A 21646-nucleotide genomic window follows, 5' to 3' on the forward strand; every position below is an offset into this window, starting at 1 on the left:
GGTCAGGTGCTATATTGGGTACTTAGTGTCCCAAATGGGTTCATTCCACCTGTACTAAGACCAAGCCTAAGATTTCGATCTTCTTCACCAAAGTCCTTGAACTTTCGATCAATGTTCCTCCATTGCGGGGAATCAGCAGGATGCCTCATTAACCCATCTTTCTTCCTCCCATCAGCATGCCACCTCAATAATTTTGCAGTTTTTTCATCCGAGAAGAGTCTCCTAAATCTCGGTATAATTGGAAGATACCATAATACTTTAGCCAGAGACCCTTTCTTACACATCTCACCAGTATCATTCATCTTGTAACGAGAAACTCCACACCTTGGACACTCATGCAAATCAGCATACTCATTTCGATATAACACACAGTCATTGGGACAAGCATGTATCTTTTCATACTCCATACCCAAGGGGCACATAAGTTTCTTGGCCTCATAGGTGGAGTTTGGAAGTTCATTCCCGTCGGGAAACATTTCTACTAAGGCTTCTAACAACTGCGTAAAACCCTTGTCGGTCCAACAATTGCTCGCCTTTAAGTTGAATAACTTCATAATAGCACCAAGTTTAGTGAACTTTGTACAACCAGGATATAACGGGGTTTCAGCAGCTCTCAAAATACTATCATATGTCTGGGGACACTCCGTGAAGTGGTCTTCAACATCATGCATCATTTCATCTATCCTGTCCTTCTCCACTTCACTCTCACTTTCAACACCAATATCATCAGCTGTATCGATATCCTCACCTTGGTGTTCATTATCATCATCACAATGATTCTCATCTTCCCTTGGACAATAACTAGAACTTGCCTCAATATATATGCTCTCACCATGCCATGTCCACCTCGTGTAGTTTTCTTTAAACCCACGACGAATTAGATGATCTTTAATATCAACTATATCACGATATCCCCTCGAATTATTACAGTCACAACAAGGACAAAGAATAATCTTTGATTTATTCTCTGTTTGGTGTTTTAAGGCAACAGTGCTAAACTCTTCAGTTCCTTGTAAAAAACTTGTACAATTTTGTTTACCATACATCCAACTTCGATCCATTTTCAACCACTGAATAACAAAATTAATTTTAAGATAATGTGTATATTTTGTAACATATATAGCTCCTTAACCATAAACAAGAATATAAGGCATCAAACATTTTCATTCAAAGTTTTTATCATGTAAATGCAACTCCGGATGATCCAATAAGGTCCTTATCACTCCAACCTAACCACATCTTGAATGTCCTATCTCACCAATAACTACTTGTAAATTTTGGTTCTAAAGAAAATCCGGAAGCATTTCCCTATAGTTCTCCAAGCACACAATGTAGATAATCGGCTATCAACATATGTACCCAGAGAACAATCGGGAAATAGTGAGCCATGATCTTCTTAGACCCAAAACAATTCAAGTAGTTATCACCTAAATGAGATAGAACATTCAAGAACAGTCCCAAACCGGGGACTATTCAAGACTTACTCCTAATGAGTAAGCCCTGAACGGGTATCTAAGCCAATGATGCAAGTATTATTGCAATTCCAATCAATTATATCACAATTAAAAATCACATACAATTCACAATCATTATACCAACCAGAACAAATAAGTTAATATTGCAAAGAATGGTTCAGATATATATACCACAAGTGAAGACAATCTCGTATGCGTACTACCGCCTTAATCGTTTGTCCACAACCAGAACCTCGAGAAACTTGTGGAATTCACTTCCGCATAATTAAGAATCTGCCATAAAAAATTACATATATTAAACCAACATAGTTGCGTGTGTGCTCGTGATCCTAAATCTCATAGAACAAGAGCGAGCACGAGAGAAATAGAGTTCAGGACATTACTGTAAGTGCCTAAGTAGAGGTACTTGTTCTCATAAACGCGCCCAATTCGTGCTTCCCATCACCCATTATGATGATGCCTTTAAAAAAATTAAACGATAAAAAATAATTTTAATAAGACATTCAAAGAACCATAGATGTCACATGACCCATAAAATTAAAGAAAAAACAATGAATGTTCAAAGATGCAAACCAGCAGCTCAAAGATGCAGCTGCAAACCAGTAGTATATTGCAAAACAGCAACTGTAAAAATCTACAGACTAAATGTAGAGAAAATGGGCACTGAAAGTAATATTATATTATTATTGGAAAAGCAATTGGTGATCTATGATGAACCTGATGAGAAGGAAAAATGGATAAAACATTACAGCAACAGACATAAAATGGAGAGGTAACTCACAAGACCGCTCATTTACTTGATCGATGGAATATCGAAGAGCTTGCTAGTGAAGCAGGCCCGTAGTTGGTTAAAAAAGTAGGCTTCTACCAGTGGGATCTTTATGGAGAGTTCAGAGTATAAACATGTAAGACTATTTATCAATAATCAATATTGTTTAGTATGCAAATATCTGACTGGTGGAATGTAGTCTTCCAAGTTGATCTCTGTGGAACTCTTTGTGTTGGTCAGTTTGTAAGATGGCTTCCTCCATTCTAGTGAATTGAAAGCCAAACACTTTCAGAAGATCAATTTTTCATGAATATGTTCTGCTTTCTTTGAATTCTTTCTTGCTAACCTTAGGATTCTCTTATAATCTTATTCATAGCCAAATGGACCTACTCTATGATGATTTATGTGATGGTTTTAATTTTCTAAAAATAGTAGTAAAAAAAGTGAAAATTAGCTGAGCATGATACGGGAATTAAGCAGATATTATGACCTTCAGTATTTTCTTCTACTCCTACATTAAACCTTGTTCAACAATGACAGGTTATTATAGTACAGTGCAGTAACTTATCAGTTATCACCATTTTTTTTTGGTTGCAAACTATGAATTAGCAGTTGTGGGAATCAAAATTGCTGCCAATCAGCCAGAATACTCTTTCTTTCCATTTTCTCGTGGACCCAGTTGGCACTGAACTCATGTAGGGCAGTTGAATGTGCATTCTGATTATAGATGAAGGCATACTAATTCTGGTAATGGCAACTTCATATATCTGATCAGTTATCAATATTTTCACATGACCCATAAAACTAAAGAAAAAACAATGAATGTTCAAAGATGCAAACAAGCAACCAATAGTATATTGCAAAACAACAACTGTAAAAATCTAAAGACTAAATGTACTAGCTGAAAATATGCAGGTGAATATATTAAACCAGTAGAATTGAGATGAGCCTCAATGAAAATTCAATGACTGAAATTATAAAAATTCAATTAAATATGCCATATAATTTCTAATTAGTGAACTAACACTAAACCTGAAATTAAACTACCATAAATAGAAGCAATCTTACCATAGGTGAAATTGATTTCAAAAATTCAACAATGTCTAGCCGAAATCGATTTTTGGGGGCGAAATTATGCGATTTTTCCACTCGAAAATTCAAAAATTCAACATTGCTGTAATTTGCTTGAACTTCCTCGGGTTTTTGGGGGCGAAATTAAGCGATTTTTCCAGTCGAAAATTTCAATAATTGCTCGAATTTTTTCAGCAGGATTTTTAATTGAATTTTTTGGGGTTTCTAGGGTTCGAATTCGTATGGAATTGAGTACATTTTTTGCTTGAAATGGGGGATTTTTAGTCGAAAATAATCAATTTTTCTGGGGTTGAAGGGTTCGAATTAATTAGGGTTTTTGGTCTAAATTTTTGCTCGAAATTGCTCGGATTTGCTGCCGATTATGGGTGTTGAACTTGATTGCGATTTTGGATGTTGAATTTGCTGGGGAATTGCAGTTTTTTGGGCGAATTTGTGGGTGAATTTTGGGCGAATTTGTTGGATTGAAGGGTCGAATTGCAGTTTTCTGTAGAAGCAATCAACTCTGTTTTTTTCATTTAGTGAATTAGTGAAAGATTGGCATGAAAAGCTAAGGTCAAAAAAGCGCAGAAATGAATAACCTAAAGTCCAATAGAGTTATTTGCGTCACTTTATAATAAAAATGCGACGCAAATAACAAAATCTGAAATGCTGAAAATTTGTTATTTGCGTCGCTCATTTATTAAAAGAGTGACGCAATTACTTCACTGCCTTATTTGCGTCGCTTGTCAATAAATGAGTGACGCAAATAATTTTAGTATTTGCGTCGCTTCAATAAATAAGAGCGACGCAAATGATAGAAAGCTAACATACACTTGACTTTTGCGTCGCTTCTTCAATAACAAGCGACACAAATAACTTTAAAGGATGGTAAAAATACACATTTGCTTCGTTCTTTAGAATGAGTGACGCAAATATGGCGACGCAAATGAGCCTTTTTCTACTAGTGGCTTGTTCTTGGTGTCGGAAATAACGAGGGGATATCTGGTTAGGTCTGTCTCTGCTGAAGAAACATGAGTTTTGTTTACAAGTGTACCTTGTCTGTAATATGTAGCTGCCACAAAGCTCTTAGCAAGCATGTGTTGGTCCTCAATGGATATGTTAAGGACCTCGATATTGTTACTGTAATTCAGAAAGGGTTTTGGAGGATTGAAACTATTGTTGCAAATTATGTTGTAGAATTTATTCAAGGAACATGACTCGTTTTTGCCATCATAGCCGATACCAAACGGGTAGGGGATAGTTATGTTTCCGCACCTAGTTTGGCAACCGGGTTTCGCAAAGGGGGTGGGCGTGGTGGCTAAAGTGGTGATTGTAAGACTAGCTAAACTCAACCATACCAGTGGCAAGAGGAGACACAAGCCTCGTACCTCAAACATTGTTTTTTTTTTTGGAAATCTTTTGGTTTTAATGTATGGCTTACGAGAAAGACTATAATGTGTTTTGGTTTATGGTTTTATTGAGAATGTGAATTGAGAAATCATACGCAAAGAGGCTAGAAACTAGTATTTGTAAACCAACCTACAAACCTTAACGGTATAATACAGGATTCAATAACTGAGATAGTTAACTATTCATTTCTTTTAACTGACATATATATTTTCCCTAATGTAACTTTGAAATTTTTTCCTATTTCACAAATAATACCCAAAGTTGCAACTAATATTTAACAAAATAATATTTCTTTTGTCCTTTTATATTCCACTCACTTGTATTTTATGCGGTTTATAATACATATATTCAATGGATACTAATAAGATCATGATAATATTTAATTATGTGTTAAAATAATTTTTTTAGATACTAAACTTTGAACAATTCTAATAAGATCATGATAATATTTTCTTAGTACATAAGTTGTAATAGACAATCGATTTTTTTTATGACCAATGAATACGTAATGAGAAAGGCGGTCATAATGCTTACTAAAGGTATGCTTTGCACCCAAGTTAGTAATTTGTGGTGTTTTAATTACTGCACAATATACAAAATATTTGGTGTAAATAAGTCATAGTTTAGAATGTTGTTGAGCCAATTTTGCATTAAAAATAGGAAAATTTAGTAAATATCACCATGTATTATTCGCATTTTGTACAATACCACCTCAAGTTATCACAATCATGTAAGTATTACTTTAATTATTAGTCAAACATGTCTGTTTCTGGTAACTTAGGCCATCTACTGTTTTTTTTCTTTCCTTTTTTCTGATAAAGTTGCATGCAGTAGATGAATGAGCTGGATGGGGTCAAAATAAAGTTTTGGGACATGCATGTACTGCATGCATCTACCTTTTTAAATTATTGCAAAGTAGAAATAGTACGAAAATTGGATGAAAGGGAATTGTAATAATGGGTAGACATTTACCCATTGTCACCGGTGAATTACGTACTAAACTATATATGCTCCATTTAACCCAAAAAATACCATTCTCCAAAGCTCCTACTTGTTGTAATTCCTCAATTATTCCTTCCAAACTCTCAAAATTAATGTATTTATAAGAAAAAAAATAACAATTCATTCTTTTCTTGTATGGTATTTTCAATGTGTACGGGGTACAATGGTTCATTTATTAGATTATTGATATATGAACTTTGTATTACGAGTATGATTTTGTGTGTGTATTATTCATTATATTCTTTTTCAGAGTTTGTTATCATACAATGTTCTTTAAAGTTTTAAATAGAAGATTAACATATTTATAGTTTAGGAGTAAGAAGTACATATTCTTCAGGCTTGACATATATGTTACGGAGTACTTTTTTCTTTTCAACCAGACTGCATCTTAAGTGCGTGATGAAACTGATGATTAGGCGTGACGATTGTTTAAATTTAGTCTTTTACTCTCTCCGTCACTTATTTTTTTGCCTCAATTTCTTTAGGTCGTCATTTAAATTTTACCCCATTTTATTTTTGGACAAATAAGATCACATCTTTAATCTCACAACCATCTCATTAACCCCACTACTTACCTCTCTTGTCATTTTTTTTGGAAATTTTAGAAAATAACACCACAAAAAAAACACAAATTTTGTTTATAACACCACAAAATTTAAAAGTTTGATTATAACACCACCAAAAAACCAAAAAAATTGATTTCACCACCTCTTACTAACGTCATCCAAAAAACCTTAATTAGGTCCCACTTAGTATACGTGTCAAGTATATACTGGATAAAAAAAAACACAAAAAAAAAGAAAAATCCTAACCCAGCCACCGCACTCACCACCGGCGCCATTCCACTTGCCCCCACCGCGCTGCTGGTTCCCCTAGCTGACCACCCTCGACCGACCACCCTTGACCGATCACCTGAACGAGCACCACGCTGACCCTTAAACACCGTACCCAGCTCAGCCCAGCCCCGATTCAATTTGATTTCTTGAAACGGGTTAGGGTTCAGGTGAGGGAGGTTTGTGGGCAGTGGCGGAGCCAGGATTTGTAATCCGGGGGGACAATTTTTAGATGTTTAATAATCGACAATAATTATAAGAAAAAAGAAATTGATCACATAAATTGTTTAATATATATTTGAAATCGCTTATGAGATATGACAATTATTCTTATATGGTGAAAGAGGAGTTGTTAAAAAATTAATTGCATATTAAGAAATTTATTAACCAAATTTTTTTTTTATGCTGGTAAACCCCAATTTTAAGGTATGTAATCCTTAATAATCGATAAATATGATTTATCAAATGATAAGCATTTACACAAATTGATAGTAGATGTAAAGGGATTTGGGTTACATTTTAAAAAAAAAATAATAATAAATAAATAAACTTTCTTTGACTAAAAATAAAATTGGAAACTTAGTTCCAAACAAGCTATAAAAAAAATAGAATTTAGGCACACATAATTAGAGAGATAAAAAAATACGGAGACATGTGTTCATTACAAATAGTTTAATAACACATTAGTAATCACTATCAACAAGGCGATACTTGATTAAACAGTTAAATGAGAGTAATTAGAGGTTTGAAGACTTATAATACTTTGTATATATAAATTACATACTATATAATGAAATTTAAAAACCAGTAAAAAAAAAAATGGCAAAATCCAAAAACAAGAAAAAGAAGTTAAATAGGAGCACTTTGTCTAAACTATAAAATGAAATAAAAATAAAGTCCAAAAATAGCAAAAAGAAACAAAAAAAATGATCGGGTAAAGAATCGAACCTAGGATCAAAGAGAAATACAAGCTTTACTCAAGCCCATCAACCACCAGACCAAATGTTGTCTTTGTTATATAAGGTATACATGTAAGGTATTTATTCTTATTTACAGCATTTATTTAAGCTAACATAAATTAAATTTTTTTTTGGAAAAATGGGGGGACAACCGTCCCCCCTTGTTCCTACATGGCTCCGCCCCTGTTTGTGGGTAATGTGGGTTGGGATTTCGATTTTCGACGAAAGCTCTAGGTAAGGAAGAAGATTTTGGCGACGATGGTGGTGATGTAGCCGAGGTAGCTATTGGTGCCGTGATGTAGGAGTTCGGCGGCGTGGGGTGGTTTTCGGGTTTGGACGTTTGGTCGTATGAGTTCAGCGGCGTGAGTGGTTTTCGGGGAGAGGGAAGGCGAAATTCGGCGTTGTGGGGTGGTTTTGGTTGGGGAGATGGGTGTCGCCGGTTTTGGTTGGGGAGATAGGTGTCGGCGGCGGCCTGGGTTATAGTGGTTGCGGCTAAAGCGAGGTGGCGCCGGTGGTGGGGCTAGCCGGGTTAAGGGATTTTTTTTTCTTTTTATTATTTCATCTTTTTTAAACCTATAGGTTATTGACACGTGTCAATTATGGGCCCCACTAACGGATTCCATCCAAGAATCCGTTAAGTGGTGGTTAAATCAAATTTTGGTGTTTTCTTGTGGTGTTATAATCAAAATTTATTTTTTTGTGGTGTTATAAACAAAATTTGTGTTTTTTTGTGGTGTTATTTTCTAAAATTTCCTTTTTTTTTCCAAACAAAAATTAGTAAAGTATCAACTCTTTATGGAACAAAAATTAAGGGACAGAGGAAATACAATATTACTACCATAACACTGTAAAGATAACATGATAAAAGAACGGTAAAAAGTAAAATATACACTTTGTAAAAGTGTGTTTATAGATTGATTATTGTGAAATAAAGTTTTCAAAGGCCGGACTATTAGTTTGGATGGAACAGAGGACTTGTCTCTTTGCCATGATGAGGTTGCATTGTATAGTGCCTTTTGAAATTATACAACTTTCAAAAGTTCAAAAGTTGGTGGATCATAGCATTAGCATTAGCGAGGGTGCGATTCATTTGCGTAATCATATCGATTTCAATATATTGTCCAGACGTGAATCCTCCCGAGCTTGGATTTGTTAAACTGCTTGTTTCATACGGATGGTTGCGATGGCCCAAGGATGCTTGTTGAGCCCGGGAACAACCTAGATGTAAGCATTCTCTTGTCTCACACTAATCTATATCTATACTTAGTCTTTAAAAACTCTAATCATGATACACACATGTCTTCATCCTATGTTCTCTTTTCCAATCCAATGTGCCACATGCTCACTATTCCAATCCAATGTGCCACGTGTTCATTATTCCAATACAATGTGCCACGTGTACAAATCAATATTTAAATGGAAAGTAATTAGTCATCAAATTATTAATATTAATTAAGAATTTAAAACTGAGCATAATTTAGAGATATTAGTTGGAGTATAAGCTAAACTGTTTGGATTTTATGTTAGCTAAAAGCTAGCTTTGACCTTTCATTCCACCACACAATTTAATATGGAGTATATGTAAATCTGTAAATTAAACCAAAAACCCACCGTAATCCGATGACCGCTTCATCTTCATCAGGAAACCCACAAATAATTCCACACTCTTCCTCCTCATCTCCCCTCTTCAATTCCCACAAATTAAATTCCTTTAATCATGTTTTCGGTTACAAATTCCGAACATAATAATGATGTATGTTAATGCTTTTTTAGTACGGAGATTTATTCAATCATCTGCCACTACAATATTAATTCTATATAACATAGTACTTCCATAATCAAATTCACATGTAGATTCACATTTGGTGAGTGACTATCATCTTGTGCCTTTTATTATTATATTATTATTATTATTATTATTATTATTATTTTTTTTTTTTTATTTTTTTTTTGTAGAATTTATATTTAAATTTTCGCTGAAATTGAAATAAAATTTAAACATGCATGAATTTTTGTTAATTGAAACCCCCAATTGTCAAAACTGGAAAATTGTTAATAAGCCTAAGTCTAGCTAATACTCAAATTTTAATCAGTTTACAGGAATGATGAGTCAATCCCGGAAATACAACCACTTGAAGACAAATAAAATCCACAACATACAAAATGGAGGAGACTAAATATGAAGACATGACGGGAAAATGTGGATGCTACAATATGAAGAATGCTATCTCATTCGGCCATTCCCCAACTATCTTATGTAAACATAGTTACTTAAACATATATTCAATAATATTTTGCTAATCTAACTTCCTAATTATTGATTGCTTACCAATCCATTGAATGCCAAATTCAACATATTATAATGCAAAACAACAACAACAATAACAACAAAAAAAAAAAAAAAAAGTTATTGTTCCTCACAAAATAAGTCACGACCAAAACCCCCGATGTCTCCATACTACTATTTGTCTATTTCATGATTAAATAAAACTACATGCACCAAAAAAAAAAAAAAAAAAAAAAAACCAATAACAAGCCCGTACATTGTACGGGACAAAAGACTAGTTCATTTAAAATGAAGAGTGTAGTGGTAATGGATTCCCACATTGAAAGAATTCAAGAGTTATCACTACACTACAATATAAGACTAAGGGGCTATTCCTCTCATTGTCATATGGTTTTGAGGTAGGACCTTCTTGGTCTTGAAAGTGGTGGACTTGCACTCTCCTATGACAGGTGCGGCCCAGACTCGTATTTAACGGCTATTTTGTTTCCTCAAACCATCAAGCTTAAGCTCAAGCTCAAGGCCAGGGTCACTTTGTAAAGGAGCGACGCAAATGACTTTTTTGATAAACTTATTTTTTGTCATTTGCGTCGCTCCTTTATAAATAAGCGACGCAAATGACTTTTCTGATAAACTTATTTTTTGTCATTTGCGTCACTCTTTTATAAAGGAGCGACGCAAATGACTTTTCTGATTAACTTATTTTTTGTTATTTGCGTCACTCCTTTATAAAAGAGTGACGCAAATGACTTTTCTGATAAACTTATTTTTAGTCATTTGCGTCACTCCTTTATAAAAGGGCGACGCAAATGACTTTTCTGATAAACTTATTTTTAGTTATTTGCGTCGCTCCTTTATAAACAAGCGACGCAAATGACTTTTCAGATAAACTTTTTTTGTTATTTGCGTCGCTCCTTTATAAACAAGCGACGCAAATGACTCTTCCAATTAACTTATTTTTTGTTATTTGCGTCACTTGTTTATATAGGAGTGACGCAAATGACTGAATAGACAATACAAAACTGCTGTATTTGCGTCACTTGTTTGTTTAATGAGTGACGCAAATGAGGTGAATTTTTTTTTTTAATTATAATATAATAATTGCCTTGTATATGTTTGTAGTACCTGTTTTCCTAGGTATAAAGTAATATGCTAACGCTAATATAATTGAAATTAAAATGCAATATTATTGAATAATGCAAATGTAAATTTTGGCAGAGTCTCCTTTGTCATTTGGCCTACCCATAAAATTGGGAATGACGGCATTATATTAACAACCTGTCCAATAATTTACATCTCAATATCATAGACATTATACTCATCATCCCAACACCAATTAACCAAATTACTTCATTTCAAGCCTATAATCCAAAACAAGAGTCAAACATGCGCTAAGTGGTAAATCTAAAGTTCAACATTACATATAAAATACTCTGCCCAAATATCTCGGATCTCATTTATCTCCTCCTCGGTGTAAGGTGTAGTTCTTGAAAAATTCTATCAACACAACAAATATACAAGAGGAAAGTTTTAATTCAAGATTGTAGCTAACATCAAATTGTATTTATCAAACAAAAATGAAATATTTGACAACTCATACCTGAATAAGATCTTCACTGCTATGGTGATGTTAAGTATTTCGTACATATAACGCATGACGTAGTAGCCACACTCACGTCCACCCAATTGTTGAGGACACTACATGTAATATATTTGTAAGTCGAATTAAATTGCTATACTTCAATTATTAAGAAACTAAAAGTTAGGGTAAGAAATTAAGGTAACCTGTCCCAAATGCCATGTCAATTTACTTCCCCTAGATTTTCCACTTAATGCCTTAAAACTTCGAAAAGCACTACACATTTGAAACAAATAACATATATATTACTCTTACACACATAAAATCATGACATTAATAACAAACTAGACTTACTTTGTCATTGCAAACTTAATTGCTAAATTTCGCTTCTGCCTCAAAGAATCAAAGATGATGACTTCACGCTTAGCCATGCATAAGACTAAAAGAACCCAATGATTCCTACATAATAAATTAGACACACATTTGTAAAAGAGTAAAATAATATCAACAATTTGCAAAGTTCAAATAAATACAAGTTCAAAGTTTATACTTTTCATGGTATGGGCATAAGATGAATTGCTTAGATTTTTGTTTTTCCATCACATGTGTCATGTATAGTAGGATACGATCAGCATCACTATGCAAATAGGTTTCTGAAATCATTTCCGGACACATGAATCCAATGGAAGCCACTTCCTCCGTATCGAGTAAGTCACTCAAGGCCCTACATATATTTCATGTAATAACATTATAAATAGTAATAAATAAGTATATGGGAAGAGTGAAATTTGAATATCTTACATCATAAACACTTGCAAAACTGAAATATTCAGCCAAGCTCCTGTGAGAAGTTGATTGACATCTTCACGTTTAATAATGATGTCCTTATTGTCTTCATAACTAAAGGTCCAAGCATCAGCCTTAACCTTAATAGTTTCACCTTCGGGTAATGAAGATAACAAACTATTCAAAGACCCACACTTCTGAGACAAGTTTTCCAAAGCATAATCCATAAGAAAAACTTTTTTTGGATTGGTGTTGGACTCTTTTGTTTCGCGACCACTTTCAACTACTTTCAGTTTGTCTTGCATGTTTTCTTTGGCCGCTTTGTTGTTACCATTGTTCTTATTTGATATGAATTCCTAATCAATAGTAAAGCAAATCTATTCAACAATTTGCTATATTTTGTATGGCAAACTATATGTAAATTGTTACAAAAATAATTTACCTTGTCATGCATGAGTGAAACCAAGTCTTTCGGCCATTGGGTAAATGTACTGTGAGCATGCTTAAGTTTCTTGATGACTGAAGAAGGAACTGGAACCGAGAATTCTTTGAACTCGTCAAAAAAATCATCAACACTCACCCTCACGTGATCCGGAATGAGGTTACTATGATGATCAAGGATTAACTCCGGATGATATGTACCTTCAGCTACAATGACTTTCTCAGAGTCATTTTTCAACAATGATAGCCGACAAGGAACCGGTTCCTTACAAAGATAGAAAAAACTCATAATTAAAAAATATAGAAAACTGAGTTACAAAGTTAAAAGTATGTTGCAGTCATAAATCATTAAAAAAAAGATAAAAAATATAAAATAACAAAGTTTTGGATACCTGTATGTTTGCAAATGGATCATCTTCACAAATGGGGCAAGGAGTTCTTCCCTTCACAGTGTACCCCGACAAATTCCCATAAGCTGGGAAGTCATTTATCGTACAAAAAATCATGGCACGTAAAGTGAAATTGGTTTTACTATATGCATCAAACATTTGGACACCTTCATTCCACAACAATTTCAAATCTTCAATGAGAGGCGCTAGATACACATCAATGTCATTTCCAGGTTGTTTAGGCCCAGATATTAGAAGGGACAACATAATGTATCTAGACTTCATGCATAACCAAGGAGGCAAATTGTAGATAGTTAGAAGAACCGGTCAGGTGCTATATTGGGTACTTAGTGTCCCAAATGGGTTCATTCCACCTGTACTAAGACCAAGCCTAAGATTTCGATCTTCTTCACCAAAGTCCTTGAACTTTCGATCAATGTTCCTCCATTGCGGGGAATCAGCAGGATGCCTCATTAACCCATCTTTCTTCCTCCCATCAGCATGCCACCTCAATAATTTTGCAGTTTTTTCATCCGAGAAGAGTCTCCTAAATCTCGGTATAATTGGAAGATACCATAATACTTTAGCCGGAGACCCTTTCTTACACATCTCACCAGTATCATTCATCTTGTAACGAGAAACTCCACACCTTGGACACTCATGCAAATCAGCATACTCATTTCGATATAACACACAGTCATTGGGACAAGCATGTATCTTTTCATACTCCATACCCAAGGGGCACATAAGTTTCTTGGCCTCATAGGTGGAGTTTGGAAGTTCATTCCCGTCGGGAAACATTTCTACTAAGGCTTCTAACAACTGCGTAAAACCCTTGTCGGTCCAACAATTGCTCGCCTTTAAGTTGAATAACTTCATAATAGCACCAAGTTTAGTGAACTTTGTACAACCAGGATATAACGGGGTTTCAGCAGCTCTCAAAATACTATCATATGTCTGGGGACACTCCGTGAAGTGGTCTTCAACATCATGCATCATTTCATCTATCCTGTCCTTCTCCACTTCACTCTCACTTTCAACACCAATATCATCAGCTGTATCGATATCCTCACCTTGGTGTTCATTATCATCATCACAATGATTCTCATCTTCCCTTGGACAATAACTAGAACTTGCCTCAATATATATGCTCTCACCATGCCATGTCCACCTCGTGTAGTTTTCTTTAAACCCACGACGAATTAGATGATCTTTAATATCAACTATATCACGATATCCCCTCGAATTATTACAGTCACAACAAGGACAAAGAATAATCTTTGATTTATTCTCTGTTTGGTGTTTTAAGGCAACAGTGCTAAACTCTTCAGTTCCTTGTAAAAAACTTGTACAATTTTGTTTACCATACATCCAACTTCGATCCATTTTCAACCACTGAATAACAAAATTAATTTTAAGATAATGTGTATATTTTGTAACATATATAGCTCCTTAACCATAAACAAGAATATAAGGCATCAAACATTTTCATTCAAAGTTTTTATCATGTAAATGCAACTCCGGATGATCCAATAAGGTCCTTATCACTCCAACCTAACCACATCTTGAATGTCCTATCTCACCAATAACTACTTGTAAATTTTGGTTCTAAAGAAAATCCGGAAGCATTTCCCTATAGTTCTCCAAGCACACAATGTAGATAATCGGCTATCAACATATGTACCCAGAGAACAATCGGGAAATAGTGAGCCATGATCTTCTTAGACCCAAAACAATTCAAGTAGTTATCACCTAAATGAGATAGAACATTCAAGAACAGTCCCAAACCGGGGACTATTCAAGACTTACTCCTAATGAGTAAGCCCTGAACGGGTATCTAAGCCAATGATGCAAGTATTATTGCAATTCCAATCAATTATATCACAATTAAAAATCACATACAATTCACAATCATTATACCAACCAGAACAAATAAGTTAATATTGCAAAGAATGGTTCAGATATATATACCACAAGTGAAGACAATCTCGTATGCGTACTACCGCCTTAATCGTTTGTCCACAACCAGAACCTCGAGCAACTTGTGGAATTCACTTCCGCATAATTAAGAATCTGCCATAAAAAATTACATATATTAAACCAACATAGTTGCGTGTGTGCTCGTGATCCTAAATCTCATAGAACAAGAGCGAGCACGAGAGAAATAGAGTTCAGGACATTACTGTAAGTGCCTAAGTAGAGGTACTTGTTCTCATAAACGCGCCCAATTCGTGCTTCCCATCACCCATTATGATGATGCCTTTAAAAAAATTAAACGATAAAAAATAATTTTAATAAGACATTCAAAGAACCATAGATGTCACATGACCCATAAAATTAAAGAAAAAACAATGAATGTTCAAAGATGCAAACCAGCAGCTCAAAGATGCAGCTGCAAACCAGTAGTATATTGCAAAACAGCAACTGTAAAAATCTACAGACTAAATGTAGAGAAAATGGGCACTGAAAGTAATATTATATTATTATTGGAAAAGCAATTGGTGATCTATGATGAACCTGATGAGAAGGAAAAATGGATAAAACATTACAGCAACAGACATAAAATGGAGAGGTAACTCACAAGACCGCTCATTTACTTGATCGATGGAATATCGAAGAGCTTGCTAGTGAAGCAGGCCCGTAGTTGGTTAAAAAAGTAGGCTTCTACCAGTGGGATCTTTATGGAGAGTTCAGAGTATAAACATGTAAGACTATTTATCAATAATCAATATTGTTTAGTATGCAAATATCTGACTGGTGGAATGTAGTCTTCCAAGTTGATCTCTGTGGAACTCTTTGTGTTGGTCAGTTTGTAAGATGGCTTCCTCCATTCTAGTGAATTGAAAGCCAAACACTTTCAGAAGATCAATTTTTCATGAATATGTTCTGCTTTCTTTGAATTCTTTCTTGCTAACCTTAGGATTCTCTTATAATCTTATTCATAGCCAAATGGACCTACTCTATGATGATTTATGTGATGGTTTTAATTTTCTAAAAATAGTAGTAAAAAAAGTGAAAATTAGCTGAGCATGATACGGGAATTAAGCAGATATTATGACCTTCAGTATTTTCTTCTACTCCTACATTAAACCTTGTTCAACAATGACAGGTTATTATAGTACAGTGCAGTAACTTATCAGTTATCACCATTTTTTTTTGGTTGCAAACTATGAATTAGCAGTTGTGGGAATCAAAATTGCTGCCAATCAGCCAGAATACTCTTTCTTTCCATTTTCTCGTGGACCCAGTTGGCACTGAACTCATGTAGGGCAGTTGAATGTGCATTCTGATTATAGATGAAGGCATACTAATTCTGGTAATGGCAACTTCATATATCTGATCAGTTATCAATATTTTCACATGACCCATAAAACTAAAGAAAAAACAATGAATGTTCAAAGATGCAAACAAGCAACCAATAGTATATTGCAAAACAACAACTGTAAAAATCTAAAGACTAAATGTACTAGCTGAAAATATGCAGGTGAATATATTAAACCAGTAGAATTGAGATGAGCCTCAATGAAAATTCAATGACTGAAATTATAAAAATTCAATTAAATATGCCATATAATTTCTAATTAGTGAACTAACACTAAACCTGAAATTAAACTACCATAAATAGAAGCAATCTTACCATAGGTGAAATTGATTTCAAAAATTCAACAATGTCTAGCCGAAATCGATTTTTGGGGGCGAAATTATGCGATTTTTCCACTCGAAAATTCAAAAATTCAACATTGCTGTAATTTGCTTGAACTTCCTCGGGTTTTTGGGGGCGAAATTAAGCGATTTTTCCAGTCGAAAATTTCAATAATTGCTCGAATTTTTTCAGCAGGATTTTTAATTGAATTTTTTGGGGTTTCTAGGGTTCGAATTCGTATGGAATTGAGTACATTTTTTGCTTGAAATGGGGGATTTTTAGTCGAAAATAATCAATTTTTCTGGGGTTGAAGGGTTCGAATTAATTAGGGTTTTTGGTCTAAATTTTTGCTCGAAATTGCTCGGATTTGCTGCCGATTATGGGTGTTGAACTTGATTGCGATTTTGGATGTTGAATTTGCTGGGGAATTGCAGTTTTTTGGGCGAATTTGTGGGTGAATTTTGGGCGAATTTGTTGGATTGAAGGGTCGAATTGCAGTTTTCTGTAGAAGCAATCAACTCTGTTTTTTTCATTTAGTGAATTAGTGAAAGATTGGCATGAAAAGCTAAGGTCAAAAAAGCGCAGAAATGAATAACCTAAAGTCCAATAGAGTTATTTGCGTCACTTTATAATAAAAATGCGACGCAAATAACAAAATCTGAAATGCTGAAAATTTGTTATTTGCGTCGCTCATTTATTAAAAGAGTGACGCAATTACTTCACTGCCTTATTTGCGTCGCTTGTCAATAAATGAGTGACGCAAATAATTTTAGTATTTGCGTCGCTTCAATAAATAAGAGCGACGCAAATGATAGAAAGCTAACATACACTTGACTTTTGCGTCGCTTCTTCAATAACAAGCGACACAAATAACTTTAAAGGATGGTAAAAATACACATTTGCTTCGTTCTTTAGAATGAGTGACGCAAATATGGCGACGCAAATGAGCCTTTTTCTACTAGTGGCTTGTTCTTGGTGTCGGAAATAACGAGGGGATATCTGGTTAGGTCTGTCTCTGCTGAAGAAACATGAGTTTTGTTTACAAGTGTACCTTGTCTGTAATATGTAGCTGCCACAAAGCTCTTAGCAAGCATGTGTTGGTCCTCAATGGATATGTTAAGGACCTCGATATTGTTACTGTAATTCAGAAAGGGTTTTGGAGGATTGAAACTATTGTTGCAAATTATGTTGTAGAATTTATTCAAGGAACATGACTCGTTTTTGCCATCATAGCCGATACCAAACGGGTAGGGGATAGTTATGTTTCCGCACCTAGTTTGGCAACCGGGTTTCGCAAAGGGGGTGGACGTGGTGGCTAAAGTGGTGATTGTAAGTCTAGCTAAACTCAACCATACCAGTGGCAAGAGGAGACACAAGCCTCGTACCTCAAACATTGTTTTTTTTTGGAAATCTTTTGGTTTTAATGTATGGCTTACGAGAAAGACTATAATGTGTTTTGGTTTATGGTTTTATTGAGAATGTGAATTGAGAAATCATACGCAAAGAGGCTAGAAACTAGTATTTGTAAACCAACCTACAAACCTTAACGGTATAATACAGGATTCAATAACTGAGATAGTTAACTATTCATTTCTTTTAACTGACATATATATTTTTCCTAATGTAACTTTGAAATTTTTTCCTATTTCACAAATAATACCCAAAGTTGCAACTAATATTTAACAAAATAATATTTCTTTTGTCCTTTTATATTCCACTCACTTGTATTTTATGCGGTTTATAATACATATATTCAATGGATACTAATAAGATCATGATAATATTTAATTATGTGTTAAAATAATTTTTTTAGATACTAAACTTTGAACAATTCTAATAAGATCATGATAATATTTTCTTAGTACATAAGTTGTAATAGACAATCGATTTTTTTTATGACCAATGAATACGTAATGAGAAAGGCGGTCATAATGCTTACTAAAGGTATGCTTTGCACCCAAGTTAGTAATTTGTGGTGTTTTAATTACTGCACAATATACAAAATATTTGGTGTAAATAAGTCATAGTTTAGAATGTTGTTGAGCCAATTTTGCATTAAAAATAGGAAAATTTAGTAAATATCACCATGTATTATTCGCATTTTGTACAATACCACCTCAAGTTATCACAATCATGTAAGTATTACTTTAATTATTAGTCAAACATGTCTGTTTCTGGTAACTTAGGCCATCTACTGTTTTTTTTTTTCTTTCCTTTTTTCTGATAAAGTTGCATGCAGTAGATGAAATGAGCTGGATGGGGTCAAAATAAAGTTTTGGGACATGCATGTACTGCATGCATCTACCTTTTTAAATTATTGCAAAGTAGAAATAGTACGAAAATTGGATGAAAGGGAATTGTAATAATGGGTAGACATTTACCCATTGTCACCGGTGAATTACGTACTAAACTATATATGCTCCATTTAACCCAAAAAATACCATTCTCCAAAGCTCCTACTTGTTGTAATTCCTCAATTATTCCTTCCAAACTCTCAAAATTAATGTATTTATAAGAAAAAAAATAACAATTCATTCTTTTCTTGTATGGTATTTTCAATGTGTACGGGGTACAATGGTTCATTTATTAGATTATTGATATATGAACTTTGTATTACGAGTATGATTTTGTGTGTGTATTATTCATTATATTCTTTTTCAGAGTTTGTTATCATACAATGTTCTTTAAAGTTTTAAATAGAAGATTAACATATTTATAGTTTAGGAGTAAGAAGTACATATTCTTCAGGCTTGACATATATGTTACGGAGTACTTTATTCTTTTCAACCAGGCTGCATTTTAAGTGCGTGATGAAACTGATGATTAGGCGTGACGATTGTTTAAATTTAGTCTTTTACTCTCTCCGTCATTTATTTTTTTGCCTCAATTTCTTTAGGTCGTCATTTAAATTTTACCCCATTTTATTTTTGGACAAATAAGATCACATCTTTAATCTCACAACCATCTCATTAACCCCACTACTTACCTCTCTTGTCATTTTTTTTTGGAAATTTTAGAAAATAACACCACAAAAAAACACAAATTTTGTTTATAACACCACAAAATTTAAAAGTTTGATTATAACACCACCAAAAAACCAAAAAAATTGATTTCACCACCTCTTACTAACGTCATCCAAAAAACCTTAAGTAGGTCCCATTTAGTATACGTGTCAAGTATATACTGGATAAAAAAAAACACAAAAAAAAAAAGAAAAATCCTAACACTGTAACACTGTAAAGATAAGATGATAAAAGAACGGTAAAAAGTAAAATATACACTTTGTAAAAGTGTGTTTATAGATTGATTATTGTGAAATAAAGTTTTCAAAGGCCGGACTATTAGTTTGGATGGAACAGAGGACTTGTCTCTTTGCCATGATGAGGTTGCATTGTATAGTGCCTTTTGAAATTATACAACTTTCAAAAGTTCAAAAGTTGGTTGATCATAGCATTAGCATTAGCGAGGGTGCGATTCATTTGCGTAATCATATCGATTTCAATATATTGCCCAGACGTGAATCCTCCCGAGCTTGGATTCGTTAAACTGCTTGTTTCATACGGATGGTTGCGATGGCCCAAGGATGCTTGTTGAGCCCGGGAACAACCTAGATGTAAGCATTCTCTTGTCTCACACTAATCTATATCTATACTTAGTCTTTAAAAACTCTAACCATGATACACACATGTCTTCATCCTATGTTCTCTTTTCCAATCCAATGTGCCACATGCTCACTATTCCAATCCAATGTGCCACGTGTTCATTATTCCAATACAATGTGCCACGTGTACAAATCAATATTTAAATGGAAAGTAATTAGTCATCAAATTATTAATATTAATTAAGAATTTAAAACTGAGCATAATTTAGAGATATTAGTTGGAGTAAAAGCTAAACTGTTTGGATTTTATGTTAGCTAAAAGCTAGCTATGACCTTTCATTCCACCACACAATTTAATATGGAGTATATGTAAATCTGTAAATTAAATCAAAAACCCACCGTAATCCGATGGCCGCTTCATCTTCATCAGGAAACCCACAAATAATTCCACACTCTTCCTCTTCATCTCCCCTCTTCAATTCCCACAAATTAAATTCCTTTAATCATGTTTTCGGTTACAAATTCCGAACATAATAATGATGTATGTTAATGCTTTTTTAGTACGGAGATTTATTCAATCATCTGCCACTACAATATTAATTCTATATAACATAGTACTTCCATAATCAAATTCACATGTAGATTCACATTTGGTGAGTGACTATCATCTTGTGCCTTTTATTATTATTATTATTATTATTATTATTATTATTATTTTTTTTTTTTTTTATTTTTTTTATTTTTTTTTGTAGAATTTATATTTAAATTTTCGCTGAAATTGAAATAAAATTTAAACATGCATGAATTTTTGTTAATTGAAACCCCCAATTGTCAAAACTGGAAAATTGTTAATAAGCCTAAGTCTAGCTAATACTCAAATTTTAATCAGTTTACAGGAATGATGAGTCAATCCCGGAAATACAACCACTTGAAGACAAATAAAATCCACAACATACAAAATGGAGGAGACTAAATATGAAGACATGACGGGAAAATGTGGATGCTACAATATGAAGAATGCTATCTCATTCGGCCATTCCCCAACTATCTTATGTAAACATAGTTACTTAAACATATATTCAATAATATTTTGCTAATCTAACTTCCTAATTATTGATTGCTTACCAATCCATTGAATGCCAAATTCAACATATTATAATGCAAAACAACAACAACAATAACAACAACAAAAAAAAAAAAAAAAAAAAAAGTTATTGTTCCTCACAAAATAAGTCACGACCAAAACCCCCGATGTCTCCATACTACTATTTGTCTATTTCATGATTAAATAAAACTACATGCACCAAAAAAAAAAAAAAAAAACCAATAACAAGCCCATACATTGTACGGGACAAAAGACTAGTTCATTTAAAATGGGGAGTGTAGTGGTAATGGATTCCCACA

General features: G+C 33.9%; 3 protein-coding genes and 2 long non-coding RNA genes across 8 annotated transcripts; 2 read left to right on the plus strand and 3 right to left on the minus strand.

Moving 5' to 3' along the window:
* Positions 1–2: 2 nt before the first annotated feature.
* Positions 3–1061, minus strand: LOC110681736. The gene has a single exon (XM_021857864.1). The coding sequence runs from the start codon at positions 1059–1061 to the stop codon at positions 3–5; it is 1059 nt and encodes a 352-aa protein (XP_021713556.1).
* A 5660-nt stretch (positions 1062–6721) lies between these two features.
* On the plus strand, positions 6722–9925 carry LOC110681856. Its single transcript, XR_002503351.1, has 2 exons — positions 6722–8743; positions 9613–9925. It is a non-coding gene; the product is annotated as an uncharacterized LOC110681856 (long non-coding RNA).
* Positions 9926–10970: 1045 nt separating this feature from the next.
* Positions 10971–13316, minus strand: LOC110681857. Of its 4 annotated transcripts, XM_021858001.1 has the most exons (9): positions 13002–13316; positions 12611–12874; positions 12184–12524; positions 11933–12106; positions 11737–11841; positions 11589–11658; positions 11404–11501; positions 11220–11300; positions 10971–11189 (listed from the first exon to the last, which is right to left on the minus strand). In XM_021858001.1, exons 1-8 carry the CDS (start codon positions 13281–13283, stop codon positions 11261–11263), a joined length of 1374 nt encoding a protein of 457 aa, XP_021713693.1. In that variant the 5' UTR covers positions 13284–13316; the 3' UTR covers positions 10971–11189; positions 11220–11260. The 4 variants fall into 4 exon arrangements, with proteins under 4 accessions (XP_021713693.1, XP_021713692.1, XP_021713695.1 ...); XM_021858000.1 differs by having other exon boundaries at positions 10971–11300; XM_021858003.1 differs by lacking the exon at positions 11589–11658 and having other exon boundaries at positions 10971–11300.
* A 9-nt stretch (positions 13317–13325) lies between these two features.
* Positions 13326–14384, minus strand: LOC110681737. The gene has a single exon (XM_021857865.1). It carries the CDS (start codon positions 14382–14384, stop codon positions 13326–13328), a length of 1059 nt encoding a protein of 352 aa, XP_021713557.1.
* A 4389-nt stretch (positions 14385–18773) lies between these two features.
* On the plus strand, positions 18774–21339 carry LOC110681858. The gene is made up of 2 exons (XR_002503352.1): positions 18774–20254; positions 21132–21339. It is a non-coding gene; the product is annotated as an uncharacterized LOC110681858 (long non-coding RNA).
* The last annotated feature ends 307 nt before the right edge of the window (positions 21340–21646 follow it).

This window comes from Chenopodium quinoa, unplaced genomic scaffold (assembly GCF_001683475.1).
Source record: "Chenopodium quinoa cultivar QQ74 unplaced genomic scaffold, ASM168347v1, whole genome shotgun sequence".
Lineage (NCBI taxonomy): Eukaryota > Viridiplantae > Streptophyta > Magnoliopsida > Caryophyllales > Amaranthaceae > Chenopodium > Chenopodium quinoa.